This window comes from Harmonia axyridis, chromosome 4, assembly GCF_914767665.1.
Source record: "Harmonia axyridis chromosome 4, icHarAxyr1.1, whole genome shotgun sequence".
Taxonomy (NCBI): domain Eukaryota; kingdom Metazoa; phylum Arthropoda; class Insecta; order Coleoptera; family Coccinellidae; genus Harmonia; species Harmonia axyridis.
This window is the reverse complement of record NC_059504.1, coordinates 13,022,119-13,048,664: the sequence shown is the minus strand read 5'-3', so window position 1 is coordinate 13,048,664 and position 26,546 is coordinate 13,022,119. Positions and strand designations below refer to the sequence as shown.

The window sequence follows — 26,546 nt, the reverse complement described above, 5'->3', positions numbered from 1 at the left end:
CGGCTGCCTTTAGAATATCAGCAATCGAGTCTTCGAGGATACAACCCACCGCAGGACTTTCTGTGTCTCCTAATGTGGAACCGTCTGAAATGCTCGAACGCTTACGTAGATCCCACAGCCTGTTGATACGCGGAGTTCCTGAAGCAAGCCCCGATGTAGATGTGAGTCTTGTTTCTCAGGTGCTTGATTGTATATGTCCCGACGCAAATTTACAACGCACTTCCATCTCAAGAATAGGAACTTCGCTGAGTGACCGTCCAAGAATTCTCAGGTTATCCTTTAATAATCCACTAATAGTCACGAGAATCCTGAAGAACAAAAGAGTTATCGCTAGTATGCCTGATTGGCGCAAATTCAGCATTACTGATGATAAAACCCCTATGCAAGCAAAGCAGCTACAGGACCTACGCGCTGTGCTTGAGAGAAGACGCCGAGCTGGAGAGGTCAACCTCACCATAAAATATATCAGGGGTGTTCCTACAATTGTATCAGAGGATTCTTCTTCAAAAAACTAGTATTACCTTTGAATGTGTGGCCAGTATTATATTCAAACCTAGCTTCCCTAACTGCAAAGTTCAATGAGCTTCTTTTACTGGTCGAATATCATAAGCCTTCTCTCATAATGATCACGGAAACGTGGCTGCATCCAGAAAAGCCTGATATAGTTGCTCACATACCTGATTACACCATATACCGTTGCGATAGTATTACTACTCCAGGTTATGCTGGGGTATGTATATATGTCCATGACTCCATTGCTAATTCGTTTAAAATCTCTAAACATTCACTCAATACTCCAGGCATCGATAATATCTTTTTGAATATAGAATCATCTGGCTTCGCCTTGTGTGTTGGCTGCATATATCGTCCACGACCTTCCATATATGACAAAGACCTGTGTGAGCATCTGACGAACTTATCTAACCTACATAAACATGTTTTATTAGCTGGAGACTTCAATCTCGGCGACATTAGAATATGGCCAATATCTCGTTCGCCCTCAGCGAACTCTCCTTCGATTCCATACACCGAAATGTTGAACCAATCCAATTTACACCAGTTAGTTGACCAACCCACCCGTTACAGAGTAAACCAAGAACCTACAACACCAGATCTAATCCTTACAAATGATGTGAATTTACTTTCGGAACTTGAATACCATCCGCCACTGGGAAAATCAGATCACTTGGTTTTATCAGCAAAAATACAATTTTTTCTTTCCTCTAAAATGAAGTCCGAGACTAAAACTTGCAAAATTGTCAGATACCAGAGTATTAATGAAATATTTTTCAAAACAGACTGGGATGATGTGATGGGCACTGGGGACGGCGAGTCGAGATGGATTAAATTTAACGCATATGTTACCGGAACTGTTGAGGACCACACTTTCATACGAACTGTAAGGGTCAATAACAGTAAGCCTTGGATTGACAGTCATATTTTTGGGATGATTAAGTTCAAGAAATTGCTGTGGCGGAGGTATGTTCGCGGCAGGCAGGTTTGTGACTTTCGGAGGCATAGAGCATTCTCCAATCATCTTTCAAGCCGATTACGTGAGGCCAAATCCAAATTTGAGAGTGATCTAGCTACTTCGGGTGACAAGAAGAAATTCTTCAAATACACACGACGTTTTTTCAATACCGTACCATCTTTGCCGCTTGTTAAGGACAAGGATGGATTAGTTGCAGATGACCATAAGTGTTCAGCTGAAATTCTGGCTGATACCTTCTCAATGGCGTTCACATCCGAGCCCGGAGCACCTATACCTTCAACTGCTTCTCCTCGAAACCATTCTTCTCTGGCTTTTATTGACATCAATCCCTTGATGGTTGAAAAGAAACTGCGGTCTCTGAATGTTTCGTCGTCACCTGGTCCGGACGGTTTTTCTGCCAGGTTGCTCAAAGAGTGTTCTCAGTCTCTTAGTCTACCCCTATCCAAAATTTTCTCAGTATCTTTGACCTCTGGTATACTGCCGAAATCATGGAAGAGTGCACTTGTATCACCGATACATAAAAAAGGCGACAAGCAAGATCCGAATAATTTCAGGCCAATAAGCCTCACTTCCATTCTATGTAAGATTCTGGAAAGGTTAATGTACGACAGGATGCTTTCGTTTTTTTTGGAACATAATATCATACCAGATACCCAGCATGGTTTCATCAGGGGAAGATCAATTATCACCTGCCTCCTCAACTGTCTCAACAAGTGGACCCATTCTTTGGATAATAGACTTCCGGTAGATGTTGTCTATCTGGATTTCGCAAGGGCCTTCGATAGGGTACCAATAAATAGGCTTCTGTACAAGCTGGAGCACTTTGGAATCCGAGGATTGATCTTGAAGTGGATTGAGAGCTTCTTAACTGACAGATCGTTTGTGGTAAAAGTTGGTGCGGCCAGATCGGAACCAAGATGCGTGCTCAGTGGCGTTCCTCAGGGCTCAGTTCTGGGACCGTTGCTGTTTCTGGTGTATGTGAGCGATCTAGCTGTTGAGTTCAAGTCGGACAGTGCTTCATTTGCCGATGATATTAAATTTTTCAATTGCCCTCTCAACAACTATAAAACTCTGCAGGAAGACTTGGACAGGGTCGTTTGTTGGTGCGACAAATGGTTGATTCCCCTAAACCCTTCAAAGTGTCGAATACTACATTTGGGTAAAAACAATCCAGGTTTGACTTATTACATTGACGGCGTTGAAGTTGTTGGATGTTCATCTCATGTGGACCTGGGTGTGGTGATTTCAAGTGATCTTTCGTGGACTGAACATGTATTGCACATCACAAAAAAGGTCAAACGTCTTATATATGTTGTCCAGAATGTTTTTCGTGGCAATAATGTGGCGGCTATCTCCCAGATATATAAAAGTTATATTCGACCAATACTTGAATTTGCCGGTCCAGTTTGGCATCCGTGGTTGACGGGCGATGCTGCATTGCTGGAGAACTTACAGCGTCGTGTCACACGCATTCCCTTTGGATGGAATCGCCCTTGTTATCAGGAACGGCTACGGATGATGGGTCTTTCTTCCTTTGCTGATCGTCGTTTGAGGGGAGACCTGATAGTTACATATCGAGCATTGCACGGCTTATTCGGCGTCGATATGTCCCACCTGTATGAATTGAATTCGAATCAACTTCGTGGACATGGATACAAGTTGAATAGAGAAGTATTTCGAACGAGGTGCCGAGAGAATTTCCTTTGTAATCGGGTGTTTAACCATTGGAACGGCCTGCCCAGTGAAATTGTAGAAGCAGTATCAGTCAATGCGTTCAAGAATAAATTTGACACCTGGAGAAGTAGTTGAAATGTATACATTGTTAGGTTTTTGGTTGTTGATAATATCATTTTTGTAGCTTTTTGTGAATTTCACTTATCTCTGTTTTTTTTTTCTCTTTCTCTACAGTTGTATTATGGATAATTTTCAGTTAGAGTTTATAGGTTTAAAGTACCTCAACTCTGTAATTTTGTTTAATAATAATAATAATAATAATAATAATAATAATAATTTCAGAGCTCTATCATCAGTATTAGCGGAGATATAAATGTTTTTCGATAATGCCTTTTTTCTAATTTTCGCTTATAACTCGAAAACAAAAGAAGGAGGCCAAAAAATGAATACTACCCTTGTTAGTTTCTCAGAAAAAGAAATCTAGAATGGGGTATCAGATTTTGTCTATCTCCTCTTGTTTGAAAGTTGTAGTGCTAAAACATCGAAATTTGCCACCCTGTACTTACTATTCGATTTCTACTTAACATTCAGGTTATGGAGAGTGAAAGAAAATTAATTATATATTTCTCGCTTCAGAATTCAATATGTGAAAAACAATACAGCCCCTTCAAATAGCCGAAAACAGCAACAAATTCCTGCGTAAACCGAACAAGAGCGATCAATATGGAAGAACTGAGTGCGAAGGTAGCACAAACCGCAGCAAAAACCGGTAGAAGGTTATTAATATTCAGTTATTTCAAAGACCCATCTTTGGAATGCCTATACGAAAACTTCAGTCTAAGACAAAAACGTGCGGGTTTAGAAAGTTTTATTATTGGATCCATTCTGAGCGGTCTAAATGTGCTATCCGTCATTGCCGATGAAGATATCATCGAAGTATCAGCATTAGTAGGACTGCTACTGCTCCATTTCTTCCTGCTGGTGCTATGTAGAAAGGGCTATAATAATGGTGTTTTTTGGGGACTTATACCGCATATCTGTTGGCATCTTGCCAACGCTCAGTTCTACTTCTTCTCGAGGCACAGTTTGGAATGGGTTCTGATACTCAACTTCCTGATCTACATCACCTTACCTCTCAGGCTGAGGTACTGCGTCATGTTCAGCATTGGCACCAGTGCTTCCTATGGTATCATACTGTATGGGTCTACAGGGATTAATTACAACACGTTTGAACAGGTGAGTCGATGAATAGTTTATTTCAATGTTGTACTCGATTGATTGTTTCAATAGTTCTTTCAATACCACATAATCTATGCAATTGTGGCACCTTGAAGTTATACCTACTCGTTTAACTATATAACTGATACGTAACTTATAAACTAACCAGTATTGGTTAGTTCATCAGATTATTCAATTAATCTCTATGTTGAATGAGATAGGTCTACTACCCGAGTTGTGGGCAGTGTGGATTTCAAAAGTAGAAAAATAAATGCAAACTAAAAAAGACCTCAGAGAAATATTGTTTTTTTTTTATATTCTTCTTGCCATAGAAAGATGGTTAATGGTTAAGCGATAATAATAATAATCGTCTTTATTCCGAAAAAAGTCTATAAACCAGTACAAATAGGTGACATTTAGCTCAAAGCTATCCTCACATATAACCTATCTGCAATAAATGTCAGAAGAAAAAGAAACTACGGAAAGTAAAAAAATATCAACAACTATGAGGACAAAAAAACTCTCAAAATTTCTGCTCAACTTTTTTTTTGACATAGGGTCGTGTTTCCTCAGACCAAAATCGAACCTAGTGTAGACCCTCTGTACACTCTGTATCCGGTTTCGAGTAGCAATATCAGGACATGAACCATACACTGCGCAACTATAATTAAATATCGACAGAACAAGTGTTTCACATAACGTTGTCTCCAAGTTGTAATCGAGTATTCTCCTGTTTGCTTACAATAATTTCATGCTAGCATACAATCAGCGCAGTTAATAAGCAACATGCTCTCTGAATCTGAGATTGAAAATTAATCCAAGGTTCCGGGCTGATGTTATACGAAGGGATTTCTTTCACCATCTATCACAGGACAAAACTGATTTTCAAGACCTTTCTGGAGCCTCCGAACAGCAAAAATGCAAAAATAGTGATTTGTTGGCATTTATATTCAGATTGTGCGAAATTGAGGATTCATTAATTTACAGAGGAATAGCTGTTTTGGTGCCGAGGTTTTTTGAGCTGATTCTTGATATCAATTTAATGTTCTGAATTCAAATAATGTAATCATTTTTACCTAGGAGCTCATATTTTTGAGATATACAATTTTCGAGAAATATAGATTACATTATTTCAACTCAAATCTGTAAGTGTAGTAAACAAAAGTAGATACGAAACTCTTATTTTAGTTATACAATACACAATATTATGTCGTACTTACAAACAAAAAAAAAACATTGATGATATCAAATAGTCACTCAACACTTCGCAAGCTACTTTTCCGCGACATTCTTCAAGGTCCCTTTTTAAACTCCAGCAGAAATCTGCCATCATGTGCATGTCCTATCTCGCAGCGGTACTCCATAATATCAATATCTTGTTGAAATCTTTCACCTTAATCCTCACTCATATCTCCTGAATTTTCTGGAAATTGGTCTTAAAGGCTGTTTGAATAGCGTATTTTAATACTCATATTGCACCCTAACGGCCAGTTGCATCATTTGCCTAAACATTGATTAAAAATTCAAACATTGATTACTTTCTGATTTCTTAAGAGAAATCAGAAAATAATAAATTTCAATCAATGTAAAGGCAAATGGTGCAACTGGCCATAAAGATTTGAAACTATTCAGCATCTTGTTAACCATTTCAACATAGTTTTGAGATTTATGTTTGCCTAGAAAATATTCTACAACTGCAACAAATGATGTCCAAGCTTCTCGTTCATTGAATCATTGAATTTATGGAGGCAGGATCTTTAATTAATTGCCTTATTTGAGGACTATCAAATATCCTTGCTTTTAGTTTTTTTGAGCTCAACTCATGCATTTTTACCCCTATATATGCAAAACATGACCCATTCTTATCAATAGCCTTTACAAATTGCTTCATTAAGCCGAACTTTATATCTAACGGAGGAAGTATGATTTTTTTCCCTTACATACCCGAGTTAGAGGATTAAAAGAGTCAGTTTAAGTACCTAATAGGTAATGGCTCCACTACTTAATGATCTACCTGGAATTTACTCAATTACAGGCTGACAATAAATCATTGTACCTACATTAATGGGTATATAAAATTTTAGAACTCTCATAAATGAATATACTGAATGAAACCCACATTGGTAGATAAGTTGATGTATATAAAAAAGTAGAGTTGATAGAGAAAAACAGATTGCATGTACAGGGTGGGCAAATAAGCGAGGTAAGCGGCTATATCTCAGGATACAGGATATACTCGTCGAAAAGACTTGCGGTGAAAATGTTTACCACTAAAGTGTAAAATAAAACACACTGGAAATTGTTTTGAAGTTCATACCTCTACCGCTAGGGTGCGTAATAGCTACAGTCGAGTAGAAAAATGAATTTTACTCGAAAATGTTTCATAAGAAGTTGAAGAAAAAATATCATCACTGTAATCCTTGGAAAATTCTCTATCTTTTTGAATTGTCACTTCGATTTTACGACATCAAACAAGGGTAGGTGAGAGGGAGAAATCTGACTGATTGAAATGCCTTCAGTTTGGCTCAACATCTTTGAGCAAATTAAATCTCGTCTGAAAGATAATATCTTGTTGATTGAGGACAAAATATACTCATGATAAATTAGTTTTTGCTGCTTTTGATAGGGGGCGCTAAGTCAGAAGTTCATTGTTTTGTTCATTTTACTCCAAAATTCCAAATGTAATGAAAGGATTTTCTTAACAGAAACAGAAATTCCATCAAATTTACATGAAAAAACCTGAATGTCGCAAAGCGATAGTTTCAGACGTTCTGAAGTTATGGCCGAAAGAAGATGTTCTTCAACTGATGCACTGCGAAAAACCAAATTGTGTCTTTAAGTTCTGACAGAAACAGAAATCCCATCAAATTTGTATGAAAAAACCAAGAGTCGCAAAGCGATGTCTTCAGGCATTCTGGAGTTATGGCCGAAAGAAGACACAATTTAGTTTTTCAGTGCATCAGATGATGAATATCTTTTTTCGACCAAAACTCCAGAACGCTTGAAGCTATCGCTTCGCGACCATTTTGGTTTTTCCATACAAATTTGATGGGATTTCTGTTTCTGTCAGAACTTAAAGACACAATTAGGTTTTTGGCAGTGCATCAGTTGAAGAATATCTTCTTTCGGCCATAACTCTAGAACGCCTGAAGCTATCGCTTCGCGACCATTTTGGTTTTTTCATTCAAATTTGATGGAATTTCTGTTTCTGTTAAGAAAATCCTATCATTACATTTGAAATTTCGGAGTAAAATGAACAAAACAATGAACTTCTGACTTAGCGCCCCCTATCGAAAGCATCAAAAACAAATTTATCATGAGTATATTTCGTCCTCAATCAACAAGATATTATCTTTGTCTCTAATGAATACGCATAATCAAAGTGGAGTTGAGCTTTATAGGTTGAGACCATTCCTAGTTCAAATTTCCATAATAGCAGACATGATAACCAACTGATAGAGCACTCTGTTCGGTGATTGACCGTTTAAAAATACTCCACCAGTAAGTTATCCCATTCTCACGTCCTCTATGAAAATCCAGTAGCCTGAAGGATTGATTTTCATGGACGACGTGCAAATGATGAATCGCTGTCAGAGGACATTCAACAGAGATCCTCCGGCTGGCTGCCGTCCACGTTGTAGCAATTTTCAGACCATTTGAATGTGTAATTACTAAGTCGATAGCATCAGAATGTTTAATTTCCGGTCGACACGATAAATGCATTTCGCTATTTTCATTCACAGACGGAATTGTAAAATCGATTACGAATCGAGGATTTTCGTGAACCGTCACCGCGATGAATTTTTCAGAGGGGGAGTAAAACGGGGCTTAATCCTGACAAGGATTAGCGACTTTTCATTCACTCGGAATTTTTCATTATTGGGATTGTGGTATGGGATATTGGGAAAAGCTATGTCGATGGACTGTACTGGAGGCCCCAGAAGGTTTTATCGATTCATTTCCAATAATATTTCTTTATATCTATTAATGTGAAAGGATCAGAATTGATGCAGTACACAAAAATCCACAATTATTTTGATAAGTTCAACAAATTCTGTGTAATAGTATATTTTAAAACAAGTTGTAGAATGGGCTCCTATTCCAATACGAATGCGAAATTCGAAAATGAGCGACGAAGGAGCGAGTTCGAACAATACGTATAAAATTAAAAATCTTTTTCTGTGAGAAAATAATCTAATTGAAAAGACCACAGGGTACAGCACATGTTGTCTCCTAGCAATTTGGCTCTTGTTTATGAGGTAAAACATCAAAAAAAAAACAAATAATTGTTTCCAATCAATTTTTGAGTGCGGAATCTAGAATATCTGCAGATTTTGTGTATTATATCTATAGTTTTTGAGATAATAAGCTAACGGGTGTTTTTTTTAGAGGTATATAACTTTAAGATGGCATTACTGTTCGAGATGGCGATCGATTTAACAGCTGTCAAGTGATTTATCCTCAGTTTGGTTTGGCAATTCATCATAAATAGACTCACGCCTGAACAACGCTTGCAAATAGTGCAATTTTATTTCGAAAATAATGGTTCTGTGCGGAATACGTATCGCGCACTACGTCCATTATTTTGTTTAGCGATGAAGCGCACTTCTGGTTGAATGGCTACGTAAACAAACGAAACTGCCGCATTTCGAGTGAAGTTAATCCTCAAGTGTATGTCGAAACACCGTTACATCCAGAAAAACTGACTGTTTGGTGCGCTTTATGGGCTGGTGGAATCATAGGTCCGTACTTCTTGAAAAACGATGATGGCCAGAATGTTACAGTCAATGGTGATCGGTATAGAGCCAAGATTACTAACTTTTTCATTCCTGAATTGAAAAACCATGATGTCCAGGAGCTACGGCGCAACATGTCACACAGCTCGTGCCACAATCGATTTATTGAAAGACACGTTTGGTGATCGCCTAATTTCACGTTTTGGTCCTGTGAGTTGGCCTCCAAGATCTTGTGATTTAACACCGATAGACTAATTTCTGTGGGGCTATGTAAAGTCATTGGTTTATGCGGATAAGCCACAAACCCTTGACCATTTGGAAGACAACATTCGCCGTGTTATTGCCGATATACGGCCACAAATGTTTTGACAACTCATAATACACTACGCCGAGCTCGTCCCACCAAAAACTGAACATGACCTTGGAACCGTGAATATTCGATTTGGCCGTCGGCATCGACGTGGAAGCATGGCCAGGATATCCCCATGATTTTCTGCGCTTAGGATTATCATAATGAACCTATTTTTCGTCTCTTGTCATAATGCCATGCAGAAATCCTTTCCGTCTTTGCATTGCAAGCAGCTGTTCAGAATTCAAAAGATTCTACAATCTTAGTGAAACTCGTCCCATTATTATTGAACGGTCTTGCAAAAACTTCTCATCAGTGCATTCCTACAGTTTTATAACATAAAAAAAACTGAAATTAACGGATATTCACAATAAAATAATATTGGTACTTGAATCTATTTAGTACTTGATATAATTCATCACTCTCAGTGCATCTGCTATTTTATATCTGACAACAAATCCTAATCTTTTACTGCGCCCCACTAGCTACCTGAGCAATCATGTGCACTATAAGAGGAAGACAACTAACATTCACCACAGGGCTCTAATTGATGAAGTTGTTAATTAACTGCAAGAATAGTTAGGTCCGTCTATTGGGATTAATGACAAGAGTAGACGGTGGTCTAGCTCCTACACTCCAATTAAGGAGAGAGGATATCTGGTGTACATTGTTATTACATGTGATTTTCTGGACAAACCTCTGTGTAATACCATTGATGTCGAAATAATTGGGAATGGATTGGCATCTTCTGAAATAGGAGACAAAGGTCTGATTATATCAGCATTTTGTTGTGTTTTTACAAAAACAATATTATTTACTGTGAAGGTTATCGCCCTAAGAGGGATTACCACCATATGGATTTCTGCATATCAGTCAAACTTTGATACCCATTCATTTCTCATCTGGCGCTCCTACGATGATAAATTTTTGTATACGGTGTACGAAGTTGTACATTGAATTCATTTTCTTTTTTTTCAAAGCAAATAAGTAGATGGCATCACTGTAGAAAGACTTTCACGAAATTATAGATTTACCTCTATTGTAATTATTTCTGTTAGGTTTTTTCTTACGAATATTTCAAAAATATATCAGTATATATCATTCATTTTTTTGCGAAGAACGAAAAGTAACCGAATTTTTTCTTCTATTTTTCATTAGCAAATTTAACATATTCACCCTCTTCCATGTAGATTATTTTTTAAGGAAATTATGTAAAAACTCCATAAAAATCGGTGATTTGTAAGAAGAAATATATCTAATTTCATTTTGAACTGAGCTGCCACGTAGTGGTATTCCCTATAAGTTGGACATGAAGACTAATTATTTTATGCTTCCTTCAAAATTTCATGTTTAAAACGTCCTCAAAACCATAGATCCATCAAAATATTGAAGCAGACAATCGACAAAAATTTAGTGCAGCATTTAATTCAATTCCATTCATGCGCCAATTATGCCCTTGGATACCACAGAACTGTATATAGTGGTCTCCTTATTTTTCATGATTATTATTGTTTTGATTTTTTGACATGATCCAGATTTATGGATTATTAATCTGTTGCGAACACGATGGACGAAGCAAAATCGATTACTACCAAATAATGAAACATAGAATTTCGTAATAATTGAGCACCGAATATTTAAATTCATCTATTATCAAAATCACTCGGATGAAACAAATATAATTAGTATAATTAGCAGTTTCATTAGATATTTTTCATTCAATGTAATTCCTAAAAATCAGGGAGGTGCAGTTATAATTAGTAACAATAACTCAAGGCGAATCTTTGCCTTGTACACAACAGTAGATTCCTTAGGTCAAATTGAACACTTTTTTTTTCAACCATTTTTCCCGATTCGTCTCGCTTAGAAAGATACAGGCTGTTGAAAATTCATAAAAATTTTTTTTTAGTTATATCTCTGAAATGCTCGAAGGAAATGGTTTTTGGATTAAAGTTTTTCATTGATATGATGTATCTTCTCACAACAAAAAACTTCATTCAAATTTTCCTGTTTCTCAATTATTACCATTAGATTCTATAAAAATATCAGAAATTCAAAGAACCCAACTCTTAAAACTAATTTGAACGCTCACTAGATAATTATTTGACCAACCGAATAAAAGTATTTCTCATATTTTCTCGTATAATACGCCATTTTTGAGTAATTTGATCTTGAGATATTCAGCCCTGCAACATAATATATGAAAATCAGCATTAAAAATAGACTGAAGACATTAGTGTACGTCATTGATTACGCAGGTATATTTACTTTCTAACCAATAACGTGGGCCACATATATCGGGGCATGTCCATAATTAATTATTCTGCTCCTTATAGTGGTGAATGAAACTGCTCTCAAACTAATTATAATCCTTTTCTCTCCCCTACGTCCATGATAGCAATATTGAAGATGGAAACATAACTCTTTCGGAAACAACATAAATCCCTTCTCCATTCAATTTTCCTCGCAACATTAACCTCAAAATTACCTCAACGACCTCGTGTCCACAATCTCTAACTAACAGAGATTAATTAAAACAAGAGGACACTGGATGATTACAATATTTCTTCGTTTTTGACAAAGGGGCTATAATTTTCAGTTAGTGGATGAGTTATTGTAAGATACTTCCTGAAATTAATTTATTCCGTGGAGGTTTAGGTACTTGCTTTAGCCATTCGGTGACTTGGGTGACTTCAACAAGAATGAGGTTATTATTCTTTTTCATTCTCTAATTTTAAGAATATCTGGCTCATTAATAATCTTCATACGTACTCCACAATTAAGCTTATTCTGTAACAAATATTTAAGATGAAATAAATAATAGTTGATTTTTGATGTTTTGAGGTAAAAATGGCCATTATAAAATTATTTTTATAATTTATTTTTATTTTGATCAGTAGGAAATGCTTAACAAATGTACATGAGAGAAAGCATAGATGTTGCTACAGCTAATTGTACATTCTCTGTAGATTAAAAAGTAATGGGCCACTCATTTTCGTCTATTAGATACAATATGCATATACCAATATTGACACATCTTTGTGTTATTTCATTTTGGTTCAATTGTATTATTGATCTTATAAATTTTGGATCCCTGCGGCCATGTCATACGAGGGCCACCTTTTATATCTCGGAAATTGATAATTGATAACGCCAAAAGCGACGTTACCATCTTGAAGTATGAAAATTTTTCGACATTCGGGCATTTATTTTGTTTGCAGTGATTTGAAAAATTCACCTCAACAAGGAGAAGGAATTAAAATTTTCGTGCTATAATCTTCTATAATTTTCAAGGTTCTACCTTCGTTCTTCATTAACAAGTATGCATTGATAAGTTCCATACGATTTTTGAGTATTAAATACTAACCGACACCACTGCTTATCGCAGGCATATGATTCCGAGTAATGTTAGAAGCTGTTTAAGTGCAATAAACCTGAATTTTTGCGTCGATATGTGACAATAGATGAAATATGGCTCCATCATTTCACTCCGGAGTCCAATCGGCAGTCAACTGAGTGGACTGCACACGATGAATCGAATCCAAAGCGAGGAAAAACACAACAGTCAGCTGGAAAGGTTATGGCATCAGTATTCTGGGATGCTTAAGGTATAATATTCATTTATAACCTCCAAAAGGGCCAGACCATCAACATCGATCATTATTTAGCTTTATTGGATCGTTTAAAGTTTAAAATCGTTAAAAAATGGACCCATTTGAAGAAAAAAAAAATGTGCTGTTACATCAAGACAAAGCGCCGTGTCACAAATCAATGAAAACAATGGCAAAATTGCATGAATTGGACTTCGAATTGCTTTTGCCTCCAGTATTCGTCAGATCTGGCACCCAGCAACTTTTTCCTGTTCTCAGACCTCAAACGAATGCTCGCTGAAAAGAAATTTAGCGCCAATGAAACTGAGGCCTATTTTGAAGCGAGACAAATCGTACTACAAAAATGGTATATAAATGTTGGGAGATCGCTATAATCGCTGTATCGATCTCGAAGGAATGTTGAATAATAAAATCGAATTTTGCCAAAAAATGTGTTTTGCTATGGTAGACCTGGGACTTTTCAATTGGCCTGTTACTTGTAACAGAATACATCCATGCTGTACTTATAATAATGCAAGGTCGGTATGTACTATACCGTGAGATGAAGGCATGTTCGAACATTATTTCTAATAGTAAGTAATCATTCGCTTTCACCTGAATATTTGCACGAAAAAAAATTTGCTCGTTTTGAAACTCATAATTTGACAGCTGCTCATGAGAGTCTCGAAGAATGCTCAAAAAACTTAATAGTGGTGCTCCGAAAGACAAATTCGGATATATGTAAATAAACCAGCGAAACCGAGGCCGAAACTAAGCAGCAGTCGTCTGTAAAAAGGTCTTCCAAGATAAACCAAAACTAATAAAAGTTGTTCGAATCAAATGGTCGTCTGTTCTCTAGCAATAACCGGACATGCGGGACATGTGGCTACTGTTCAAATAGAGGAACGTAGAACAGTCAATTCTGAGAAGTACACGACTATTTGTTTATTGAAGTGTTGCGGAAATAAAAAAAAACGCACAGAGGGGTCATCCTTCATCGTGACCACGACAGCTCTCATACTTCGAAACAAATTCGAACAAGTGAATTTATACGTGGTCAAAAGTAGAATTTATGGCTTAGACACCATTTAATCCTAATTTAGCATTCAATGACATCTTGTTTCCTCACCTAAAGAAGAGGCACCTCACCTAAAGAAGAGGCAGCCTTTAAAATCCATAATATTTTGGAGTTACCTAAGTATTCTGTAAGGAATTTGTTACGACGTCGCTTCGCTATGGCGTTACGAATAGAGCCGACTCGACGACATAACGAATCTCTTACAGAATCCTACCCACGAGTCGAAAAAATTGTTCAAAATTGTTTTGAACGTATTGAAAGAGCATCAATCTTCATAGAAAATTGTTTGAAGAACAATGAAGCCGTTCAAAAGATAGTGTGTAATTCTATTCATTACCGAAATATAATAGGCAAACCGTAACTATAACTCTCACATTATGAATCAGTTGTTTGTTGAAGTAATAATCCCAGTTTCCATAATTTAATCTGTTATGAAACATGTGGTTGATGTTATTGACTTGAAATATCAGAGGATGATGTTGTTATCTGAAGTTAATAAACATTGTTGTCTAAATGCCGTTGAAAACTGAAGAAATGTAGCAGACAATAGTATGGTCACTTCGACTGTAAGTCCTCATTCACTATATTTTTTTGAAGTCAAAATTTTCTCAATAAGGGTGGCGTCAAAATTGGTAATCAATATTCTGTCCGTAACAGGAGGGAACTCCAAGTAAATCAAAAGGGGTTACCACATTCCCATTCAGTTATTCACTCGTGTCCTAATCTAATTATGGAATCTGCCTTGATTTATCCCAATGAAACACTCGGAATAATAAGATATCGGAATTATAGTTAACCTCGGTATCTTGTGTCTCATCTAAATTTGATTGAACTGTAGAGACAGATAAATTAACCATAATAATCGAGGAACTCGAGGAGATAGTTCGGTTCTCCTTATTAAATTTGTTGCTGAGTTGACCGATATCTTCAATATGAAGGATGCCACAATTTAAGAGGGATTACCACCAAGTGGTTTTTCGCTTATCAGTCGCGTTCTGGTACCCATTCTCTCCCATCTGGGGTTCCTTCGATGACCAAACTTCGTACGGTGTACGAAGTTGTACATCTTCTTTCTTTTCTCAAAGCAAATTAGTAGAGGTCAGCACTGTACGATGTTGCACTGTTGTGTTGATTTTTGGTAGTTCTTTCTCACGAATATTTTAAAAAATATCCGTGCTTTGTAAAAAGTTCATATCATAATTTTTTCTCGCAAAAAATTCAAAATTACCAAAATTTTTCATTCGCAAATTGAAAATATTTACTTTCTACCTTGTAGATTATTGTTTGAGGTAATTATGTGAAAACCGCATAAAAATCGCTGATCTGTGAAAAGAAACAGCTCTAATTTTGTTAAGAACTGAGCAGTCACGTGGTGGTGTTCCTTCTTAAGCTGTTGGGATTACCAGTATTCATTAAAATTGCTGTAAACTCTGTTTAGGAAATCCTTATACTTAATATACAGGGTGGCCATTTGAAAACGCAACAGACGAGATTACAGACGAAATAAAGTTTTTCGATAGAAATGCTCGGATAGGTCGATTTCTGTTTCGAGGGGGACAACTTAAGATGTAGGTTACGGACGCATAGCGCTTCAACCCTTGCTGCTACAACCCCCACCCCCAATTTTTGAATAGGGAAGATGGGGTGAGTGATACCTCAAATTGAAGGTATTTTTATACTGATTTCAGCACAGTAATTGTTTTTTCATTTTATGCATTAGTTCTCGAAATATTCATGCGTAAGTTAGTTAGGAAGGAAGCCACAAGCATGGTTGTTTTGAAGCTCAAAATGTCGATTTTTCACAAAACACTACAAGTGCCATGAAAACACTACTTCATTTTCAAATACTTAGTTAACGTTCCAATTCTAAAATGCAATATTACCAGAATCTACTTGAACATAAATCTGATTACAAGAATCTAAATCTCTATGGTCATCAAAACTTCAATTGGATAGGGCTGAGCAATTCGAAGTTCGATGTGACTTTGTTCGAATCTATTCTCTAACCATTCGATTTTCATTTGAGATCTATTTTAGGTGACAGATTCTTCTGAAAATTGCCTAGGGATGAATTTCCAATTTCACGATCAAATTACGGTTCTAAAATGCAACATTCCCAGAATATACCCGAACTTATACTCGATTATTACAATAATCGAAGTCTCTATGGTAATCAGAACTTCAATTGGATGGGTTTAGTTAATTAAAAGTTCGATGGGACTTTGATCGATTCTGTAATCGGATAAGGCTCTTATTTGATGATGGCCAGAACCGATTACATCTTCTCATGCTATTTGATTTCAATATAAGAATTTGCTTCTTTCAGAAGCTATTTGTTGATGCGAATATAAGCAAACAGTTCAAAATCGAAGACAAAATATTGGCGACAAGGGGAAAAGTATAATTTTTCACAGAAATTAGCATTAGATTCATCAAAATATTAAGATGGTTGGAGAGGTATTTTTCACCATATATCCTCAATATCTGAAAAACTGAAAACTATCTTGTCTTATTTTACAAAATCAATCTCATATTTGACAATATACCTCGGATAAATTAATGTTTAGACTCACCTGGTGAGAAATCAACTGAATGCTTGTAAGGCCATTCATCGTACGCATCGAGTAAAACTACGATGTTTTATCGGCAGAAATAATTAAGGATCTATCTTAATATTCAACAAATAACAATGAAAAATGCATCTAGACATGAAATATTGAATACAAGCCAATTATACTTCCTTTTGATAATCCAACATAAAATAAACATAAAAGTAATATTTCATCTCGAAACAACTTCTAACAATCCGAAAAAAATATAAAATGCGGAATTTGTGGATTTGTCTCCTAATTATTCAAATTATGAGCGTTATACTCACAAATTACCAAGAGTATTCAAACTTCCAGCATCTCATTTCAGACCGGTGCTAAGTATGCTGTTGATTCTGTCATCTCAAAGTTCATCTGCATCAACAGCTTCGAGGTAACGTCTTCATATATCTCCCTCCTATTGAGTTGGCGTTTGTTCATTTTATAGTATTGATGTTTCGATGTTTGAAGTAGCTTCATGTTCGTAATGGGATAGATACTGCACCTATATATTCTTGAGTTGAATCTACTCGGATTTTGAAGAGTTGTTAGTTTTAAATTAGTTTTTTTAGCAAACTAATCCAAGAAAGTTTTCTCGTATAAGTCGAGCTTCTGAGAATTTCGAGACAATTCGAAAATTCTATTGATTCCTGGAATGTAAAGCACTTAGGATATTTCCTAATTCGCAATATCAATAAGGTAGTATAAATATTTGGTTGCGAAAAGAGTGATTTTCTATTCTTGTATTTAATTCAATGATTCATAAAAAGTGTTACAATAATCCAATTTAATAACAAAAATCCAACTTTATAATGCACCTCTTGTAGAATCTCTTGTCCCTTTTGGCAAAAAACTCAGGCATCCAATTTTGTTTGGCCTCAATACAGGCCATATTTGCATCCTGAAGAGAGTTGGCCATAGACAGGAATAAGTGCTAGATACCGGTAGTTACTTGGTGTCAAGTCTAGATTATAGGGTGGATGCATAAGAATTTTCCATTCGAGCTCCAGGAGATTCTAGTGCGTCATCAAGATATATGCGTCCTGGCGTTGACCTGATAAAATATGATTCCTCTTCTATTCACCAATGCTGGCTGCTTATGCTCGATCCCCAGCTACAAACAGTCGAGTTATTCATAGCAGAGGATAGAATTGAGCGTTTGACCATAGAAGAGTAACTCATAGTATAGTATTCCCTACTAATTCCATCAAACGATCAGGTAGGTCACAATCATTGTCGTCAGTGACTCATTTTTTAACTCCAGTCCCCATCAGCTTCAGAAATGGGTCGATTTTGTGGCGATTCGCAGAGGTGAGGAATCCAAACATCAAGTTTTTTTTTAATCCAGCCTTCTGCAAAAGGTTGAAAACGATTTTATGATCGATGTTCAGCTTTTAGGTGATATTACCACTGCTGGCATGACGGTATGTCTTGATATTTACGATGATTTTATCGAATTTTCAACGACAGGTTTGCCTGAGTGTGGTGCATCATTCACCTCCACTACATCATAATGGAATAGTTGAAACCACTGTGCAACACGAACCAAAAGTGTATCGACCCCGTAGACATCGCAGTTTTTATATCGTTTAGGTAATAAAATGTAAAATAAGTCAAGATTCTTCCTTTGTGACCTCCATACTCGAAGTACTTCCAGGACTGTACCAAGTAAAATAACATCGAAGAAGCGTTAGTAGTATTAACCTTTACATCACCGTTTTGTATAATCCGATGTGTCTAATTAGGAAAGAAATATGCCTAGTTGAAAAAAATACCTCGAAATACTAAATTTCTTCTTCTCTAACCTAATAACTAATCAGGAACAAAGACCACCTCCAAATCACTTGGATCGCATTTAGTCGACAATCAATCACTCATGTGATTCAGTTTGTGATTGTGAGATGCATCGGGTTTGGATTCTGATTGGATTATCTAGATTCTCCCCCGAATTAGTCATCTCATTCACAGAAACGATATTATGCACCGTATGTTGGCAATCGAATTGAATGCGATAAATAGAACGCAATAGTTTCGCAATATTGAAATGAACCGATTTCCAGTAATGATGAATTCAATGGTAAATGCTAAACACCTGTTAGAGGAACAGGTGTAGTAATTGTGAATAGTCAAATCTATTCATTTACTATTGCATACGAAAATTTATTTGCATTTAAAGCCATCAATTTTGCTGTAGAATATTTTACTTCATAAAGAGAAAGTTACACATTTGAAAAGAAGAGAGTTCACCGGGAGCAAATAAACTCATCAGAAGAAAAAACAAAAGCCATATGGAAAGTTATAAGACTGGAAACTGCTAGATCAAAATTGAATAGAGAAGACGAGAGTAAATTAACTCCAGATGAGCTAAATTGTTTTTTTTTTCTAGCATAGGACAGATGATTTCAAAACAGAGCACACCTTCTGCTGATGGGGCAATAAATTTGATGAGAACAACTCCTTCTAGGATACCCGATGATGATCGATGAGCTGAATCAGATTATCAAAAGATTCAAAAATAAGAAAACTGAGGATATCTACGGAATGAAAGTGGTACTGATGAAAAGGATCTACCCAAAGATCGCTAAAGTTATGTGTCTTATTTTCAATCAATGTCTTGAGCAGGGAATTTTTCCTGAAGTCCTGAAGTTCGCAAGAGTAATTCCCATCTATAAAAGTGGCAATGAAGACGAATGCACTAATTACAGACCAATAACTATCCTGCCCACCATTTCTAAGATATTAGAGGAAATATTGAAGTGAAGATTGTTAGAGTTTCTAGACAGGTCTTAAGTACTCAATCAAAGTCACCATAGTTTTAGAACTGGAAAATCAACTATGACAGCAAAGATTAGTTGAAGTGTTGACCTGTGACCTCTCGAAGGCATTTGATAGTGTCGAAAGGGACATACTTCTTCAGAAGATGGAAATTTATAGAGTTAGAGAGAAAGCGTTGGCTATTTTCGAGTCATATCTGAAAAATTGGACACAGGTGGTCTCGTGGAACAACGAGGTATCGGAGTAAAAATTTTAAAGTATGGGGTGCCGCTGGGATCAATTTTAGGTCCCTTACTGGTTTTAATATACGTCAACGACTCACCGATTAATGTGCCGTGTTTCCTGACCTCAATGCATGCAGATGATGCGAGCTTTGTGAATGACTCGTTTAGGAGAACAGATCTTGAAATCAGAGGGGCCGAGACCTTGGCCAGTGCTGAAAAATGGTTTAATACGAATGGATTGAAGCTCAATGTAAATAAGTCTTGCCGTATGATAGTAGCAGGTAATAAACGTCCTCAGTCACATGACAAATCTCAACTAGAGAGATCAAGGAAAGCCTAGGAAAAAATGGAGCGACAACCTGAGCGCACAGTAGGCAAGAGTAGAAGAATGAACAGGCGATCTTTCCTATTATAGAGACGGAAGAAGAAGAAGAAAAAAAACACCGTATTTGTACCGATATAGATCACTTCACTAAATAAGATCCAAGCCTAGCCAGTATAAACTCATTTTTTCTGAAAAATTCGACTTCATTCGTAACACAGTCCCCTTCAAGAGTAATAAATCCACTCTGCTTTTGAAGTAGGCTCTTCATTAGAGCCAAACTTCTTTTCCTGAATATTCTTTTGAGGTCTGCAAATAGCTAGTAGTTATTTGGCCCCAAATATTGAAAATAAGATGGGCGATTGAGCAAGTGGATGTGCAATTCGTCCAATTTGACCATAGTTTTTATCAATTTGTGACAAGGAGCATTGTCTTGTTGAGAGAGATTTTTTTTTGCATTTCAGAACGTTTCACTTGATTTCAGCACTCAATCTATCCAATAACATGTCAATAAACAATATATACTATGCACGTCCTAAAATACGGATGCCATAACTTTTGCCAGCTGATCTTCGATATTTTGGTCGCTTTGGATGATTTCAACTAGCTTATCCATTTGCTCGTTACAATTTCAGACGGAAAGTATTCCAAGAAAATTAATTATGATATTATAACTCACAATATCATTCTTATACAGAGCCATTCATTTTCTTAGGAAGTATGTTTCGAACTGACCTGATTCAATTCAAAGAGATAAGCATGACAAAAGGGCGAATGCGATGGTGTCATATCTCTTCAGGAAAGTTTTCAAGAACTTTTCATTGTGTCGCTTATGTCATAAACCTTTGCTAAAGTGTACTCATCAACCCTCCAAAGTTCCTTGACTATCGGATGAATAGTGTGGGAGTATAAAGGACAAACAAACAGTTATACAAGAATGACCGTCTATTCAAGAAATGCTAAAAATAGATAATTTTCACAATTACCAGAGTATGCAGTGACGTAATTTTTAGTTGAGTGTTTTCCGTTTATTATTTGTTGAATTTGAGAATTAAATATGGCCTTCTGGGAATCATATCTCAAATAATAGATGAATATCTAAATCATAATGAATCATTGAACTATTGCTTTTGACTATCCATCTTAAAATGACCTTTCATCTTCGTCTGATTTTCTTGGATAAAATTTTTTTTATGTTATCAGGGAGGAAAAATATCAAGTAAATAATTCTTGTGTTTCTATCTGAGACTCTTCTGCGAATATTTCACCGACATGAGAAGATTCCAATTCCGCCAAATGAGGTTCTCATCCCGTAAAAGAAAAAGTAAGAATCCTCACAAAAAATCATTGCTTTGTGCTTTCATCCTCTAAGCTCCATTGACATGGCAACGAGCTTATTATTTCCATCCTTAGTTTTCCAGTCATATAAACATTTATGAACCGACGAGAGCTCTTTACTTTTTCTCAAAGTCCCCATCATTTTCTTGAGAACTTCTTAGTTTTCTCTGTGATCTCATTTGCTATAGGTTAATTTTTTTGTTTGATGCACTTATGTTTCCTCCTGAATCAAATACATTGTAAGAGAAATTGCACGTTTTCTCCAAAGGGTAAATTGATGTTATTTATTCAACAGTTAAGGGATACGTGAACTGGATATAGCTTGGACAAAAATAAAGAAAATGAGAGTGTAGAAGTTGGTTTTATGGTCGATAAAATGTTTATTAGCTGAAAGATGTGCTTCTATAGTTTTATTACCAGTTCACCATCTAACTATTAAAAGTAGTAATTAAATTAAGAAAATGAACATAATGTATCGCAGAATTCGACTAAATCGAACAATTATCCAATTTAAAGAATACTGCAGAAGCTTTAAAAGCAAATTTTCATGTTTCCCAAAAAAAGTTGACTCATTAATTCAAGATGAATGGAGACCGCAGATTTATATTTAGGTACCAATAAAGGGTGTCCCAAAAAGACCACCAAGGTCTAAGCATTATAATAAAATAAATCGATATTCTAAATGAAAATGTGTTTCATTCACGTATACTTTCGACACCACAAAATGCTTAACTCTTTATAGGGATACATCCTACATTTAAGAGTGTTATTGAATATTTAACAAAGTCAACATCGTTCTGGAAATCAATAATTGATTTGCCGGAAAATCATTTTTTCGCTACATCTTATTGCATCAAATTAGACAATTTTCTTTATTGTTTCAGTACACTTCGAATTTCCTTCTGGTTCTCACGGCTATAATTCTCGGATTAACTTGGTACGTGATTGAAGACAAGCAAAAACGAGCAGCTTTTCTAGAGACCCGTCAGTCTTTGGAGGTTAAGCTTGTAATCGAGGAGCAGAGTGCCGAACAGGTAAGATTATCAGTTTTTTATTTCATTCATCCCAAATTAAGCCGAGAAAGCGTATTCGTGCGCTGTTGAGCTGATTATTCAATTTTCTGGACCTCTAGGTATTTTCAGCTCTTGTTTATTTTCTGTTCACGTCGCTTTCGTTTATTTTCATCTCCTCGTTCATCACTGTTGATTTGTGGTTTATATTCCCGAATATTATTTTGATTAATTGACGAGGAAAAATTAACTTCTACTGAACTTTCCACAGGAAAAATGCGTGAAATCTGTAAATAAAACCAACAAATATTTATATTATATGATGGTTATTGATGAATTCATGAGTATCGACAATTTACACAGCTGTCTGATTGAAAAATTGAGAATTTTTTTTGTCGATATTCCTCTCAAATCCATAGGGAACTGAAATATTGACTTTGAAGTATAGTGAATTCATTATAATAAATTTCATTTCCTTCTATATCAAAGAATAATTTTAAATATAAAGGTATCTCAAGGTGGTTTTTCATTCGATCGAATTTAAGGTGAATTCTTAAAAACCTTGGAGTGATTGTTAATTTTGATAATAGTATATTCTAAAACAAGTTGCAGAATGGGCTCCTATTCCAACACGAATGCGAATTGCCTTCTGCAACGAGTATTAGACGATATTAAACAGTCAAGTTTTGCGAAATATTGTCGAAATTCAATGAAAAATTCAGATTATACATCCTAGTGACTTTTGTATTGTATCTTGGCAGTTGGTGTGACTGTTACGAAAATTGAGAGATTACGGAAATTGAATAATGTGAATCGTATGACATAATTAACAATTACCCATTAAATTCGTGAACTATATCTGACGAAATCGATTCAACACTACCAGAATTAAGAGAATTTGCGAAAAATGTATCAAATCATACCACTATATCCAACATACATTATATTGACAATTATTGACGTTTGTTGAAATTTGATAGGATTGGAAGTCAGCATAGACAACCACAAAACAAAATATATCTGAAAACGATGCTGTAATGAGTTCATTACAGCACTGTTTTTAGAACTGTAATGAACTCATTACGATACTGAAATAGTGAAAATACTTTAAAGAAATATTGAAATTAAAAATCATCTTTTGTACGAAATATAAAACTACAAAAAAAGGAAACCTCAAAGGAGAAGCAAATTCATTTCATCTAACTCGATATTTCAATATTCTCTATTGGATATTCTCATCCAATATTTATTTTAAATTTCACTTTATTTAAGCCAATAACGGTGTAGGTATCTTGGTTGCTGAGAAGAACTGAAATAATTAACTAAATTTCACTTCTATCTGTACGACAGATATATCCAATTTTCTGGCTTGAAAGCAAATTCAATTAAAGGCCTGAAACCAGACGAAAATTGGATGAATTGTTGTCAGCACCAAGAGAGAATCTCAGAAGGATATGGAGCAGTAAAATGAATTGAAAAGGAATCCTTCTCTTTCATCAACCGTACTACAATACGTCTTCCTTTTATTGTTCCTCGATCAACTGAGTTTTATGAAAGGAATGAGAATATATTACATCGTTTCCGTTAACTCATCTTTGTTATTCAATAATGTGTACATTGAACGGATGAATGGTTATTGAGTTTACATTCCATCCATCTTGGAGTTCTTTTCGGAATAAAATAAAAAATGAAATTTTTGTTTTTCGAAATTTTTCTCTCAAATTTGTGACTTTGTTGGTAGAATTTTTTGTCGTGAATGAGCAACACTCTATGAACTCTAGAGGCATGCAGGGTATTCCTTAATGTACCCAAATGATTTTAGGTACTTCGACGAAATAAAGGCTTTCATATCGAATCTGTTGGGTCAAGTTGTTCAGAAGCGATATAATTCAATTCGTTATCATGAAGGATGATTATTCGTTCGTTAAAAGGGTTTAATCGGAAGTACCTCAGGGTTCTCATTCAAGACCACTTCTTTTCACTTTGAATCTCAAGCGGATGACATTCAAATTCATTTTGCATTGAGAAATTCTTAAGATGCTTGGGGGTTTCAGGATGATACGTTCCTATTTGAATTTGTTCCTTGCGCTACTTACGTGTCCTTACATTTTATCAAGTGCACACATAACACTGAAAATATCAATATCGTAAGCACTTCTCTATCTCTTTCTTGATGTTGATTCTAAGAGTGAAAGCATTTGATGAGGTTTTGGAATGAATTATCTGAATTATCATTATCATTTATTACAGGGGTTTGAGAATGCTATGTTTCATTCTGAAAATTTCGTATGCATTCAGAAAGTGAGGAAACCCTGAAAGTTTCTTATTTTCCTTTTGTTCGCAGGAATAATGAATATGTAACCCCGATTTGGAATAACTTTTATTACAAAGACATCAATCGTATCGAAAGAATACAAAAGAATTTGGCTAGAGCCTTATATGGGAAATATGCACGTTGAGTATTGTTTTATGATGCGAGATTGAGACTTTATAGAAATACAACTCAAGAGCAAATATCAAAATTTCTTGTATCAGTTACTTATTTGAATACCGGTTTTTTTACTGGTTTGCTAAGAGAACTGTCCCAAGACACTCGCACCATTGACTATAACTCTATTTCTTCGAGAATCCAAGTTTTATAACTGGCACACCTTCTATTGGTATTTCAAAAAAATACTTGTACCTATTCAGAAATTAAATTTTTTTTGGTGATATTTTTTCATATATGAGAGTTCATGGCCAACTGTAAGTTTTTTCTTTTTTCTAGTGAATCCATATAATTGAGTATTTGATGTTAGGATTCCAGTTTATTTTTGAAAGATAAATAATTTTTTTTTGTTTCGATCACCTTCTCACTTGAGTTACTACCTGTTGAAGTGGAAAACCAGAAAAAATGAAAAATTTGACGAAGAATATATTTATCGTTGAGACTTTATTAGAATCCAATCTACTTGATATGAGTTAATAGGACTACATTTGACCGTAGCCTATTTTTCCCTAAATTTCAATTTCAAAGGGCAGTAACAGGGAGGGAAATGGACTGAGAACAAAAAATTATTTGAGTAATTTCCATTAATTCTCGTCTGAGTCTCAACACCTCAAATTTACCGCATTCATTCAAAATTATCCTGTATAAGGCGAATTGATTTTTTTTTATGGAGCGCTTTCGCCATTTTGCAACTTACCTCAGTGAACGTTTAATGAAAGACCACTTAAAATGATTTTAAAATTTTTTGAAAATCTTATTTCATAAAAATAATCCATGAAAGTACAAAACAGGATTCAACATTGATCTTGCCCCAATTCTTTTCAATAAATTATTGGCTTTCCTCATAATCTTCTTTGTTCGCAGGAACAACTCCTGCTCTCTGTGTTACCTGAACACGTTGCAGTACAAATGCGGCAGGATTTGGATCGTGCTGATAGCCAGTTCAAGAAGATCTATATGAGCCGACATGAGAATGTGAGGTAAAGAACATTTATCACGGAAACACAACCCTTCCACTTAGTGGCACTCCTGCTGAACTCATACATCGGATCTCATATTCACTTTAAATATTGATCAGGTTTCACCTTAAATGATATACTACCTGAATTTATGTTAAATTAGGAAATCACTAACTGTGTATTTTAATGAACTCAAATATCTCAGGAAGGGAAATAGTTGAAAATAAAATATTCCTGCTGGAGTATTGAAACTTTTCAAAAGTCAATCAATCAAATTCAGATAACAAAAGCGGGACCCTGTCATCTTAACGTCAATGAACTTATCATCAATATTCTTCCGAAAATCCTGCTACTTATCAAGCTATGAGGTTATTTAGCTGCCATTATGTCTACACATAAATTCTGTTATGGAGTATATTCGACGCCATAAAGCACTTCAATCGAACTCCTAGGCTCAGGATCACGTATTACGTGAGATATGTGTATACTGGCGATAGATAAATACTGTATATGGAGCCTTATATGAATTTATCATTTTCATTAAATCTCATTGATTTTGATAACGTATTACTGAAATTATCAGCTGACAAAATGAAACACAATCAAATGAGTTGTTTACAGCAAATCCAATCTAGTTAGATATAGAGTACAGGGTGTCCCAAATTCATAAGGGTCTATGTCATGGTGACTGTTTATACGATATAT

General features: G+C 35.6%; 1 protein-coding gene across 1 annotated transcript in view; it reads left to right on the top strand.

Annotated features, from left to right (window-relative positions):
- The window catches only part of LOC123677600 (adenylate cyclase type 3), a 72,140-nt gene that overhangs the window by 7,497 nt on the left and 38,097 nt on the right, over window positions 1–26,546 (top strand). Inside the window, exons 2-4 of the mRNA XM_045614222.1 lie at window positions 3,803–4,402; window positions 22,269–22,418; window positions 25,747–25,862. Of these exons, the coding sequence (XP_045470178.1) occupies window positions 3,890–4,402; window positions 22,269–22,418; window positions 25,747–25,862 (779 nt within the window). The 5' untranslated portion in view covers window positions 3,803–3,889. The remainder of the gene's footprint in view (window positions 1–3,802; window positions 4,403–22,268; window positions 22,419–25,746; window positions 25,863–26,546) is intronic.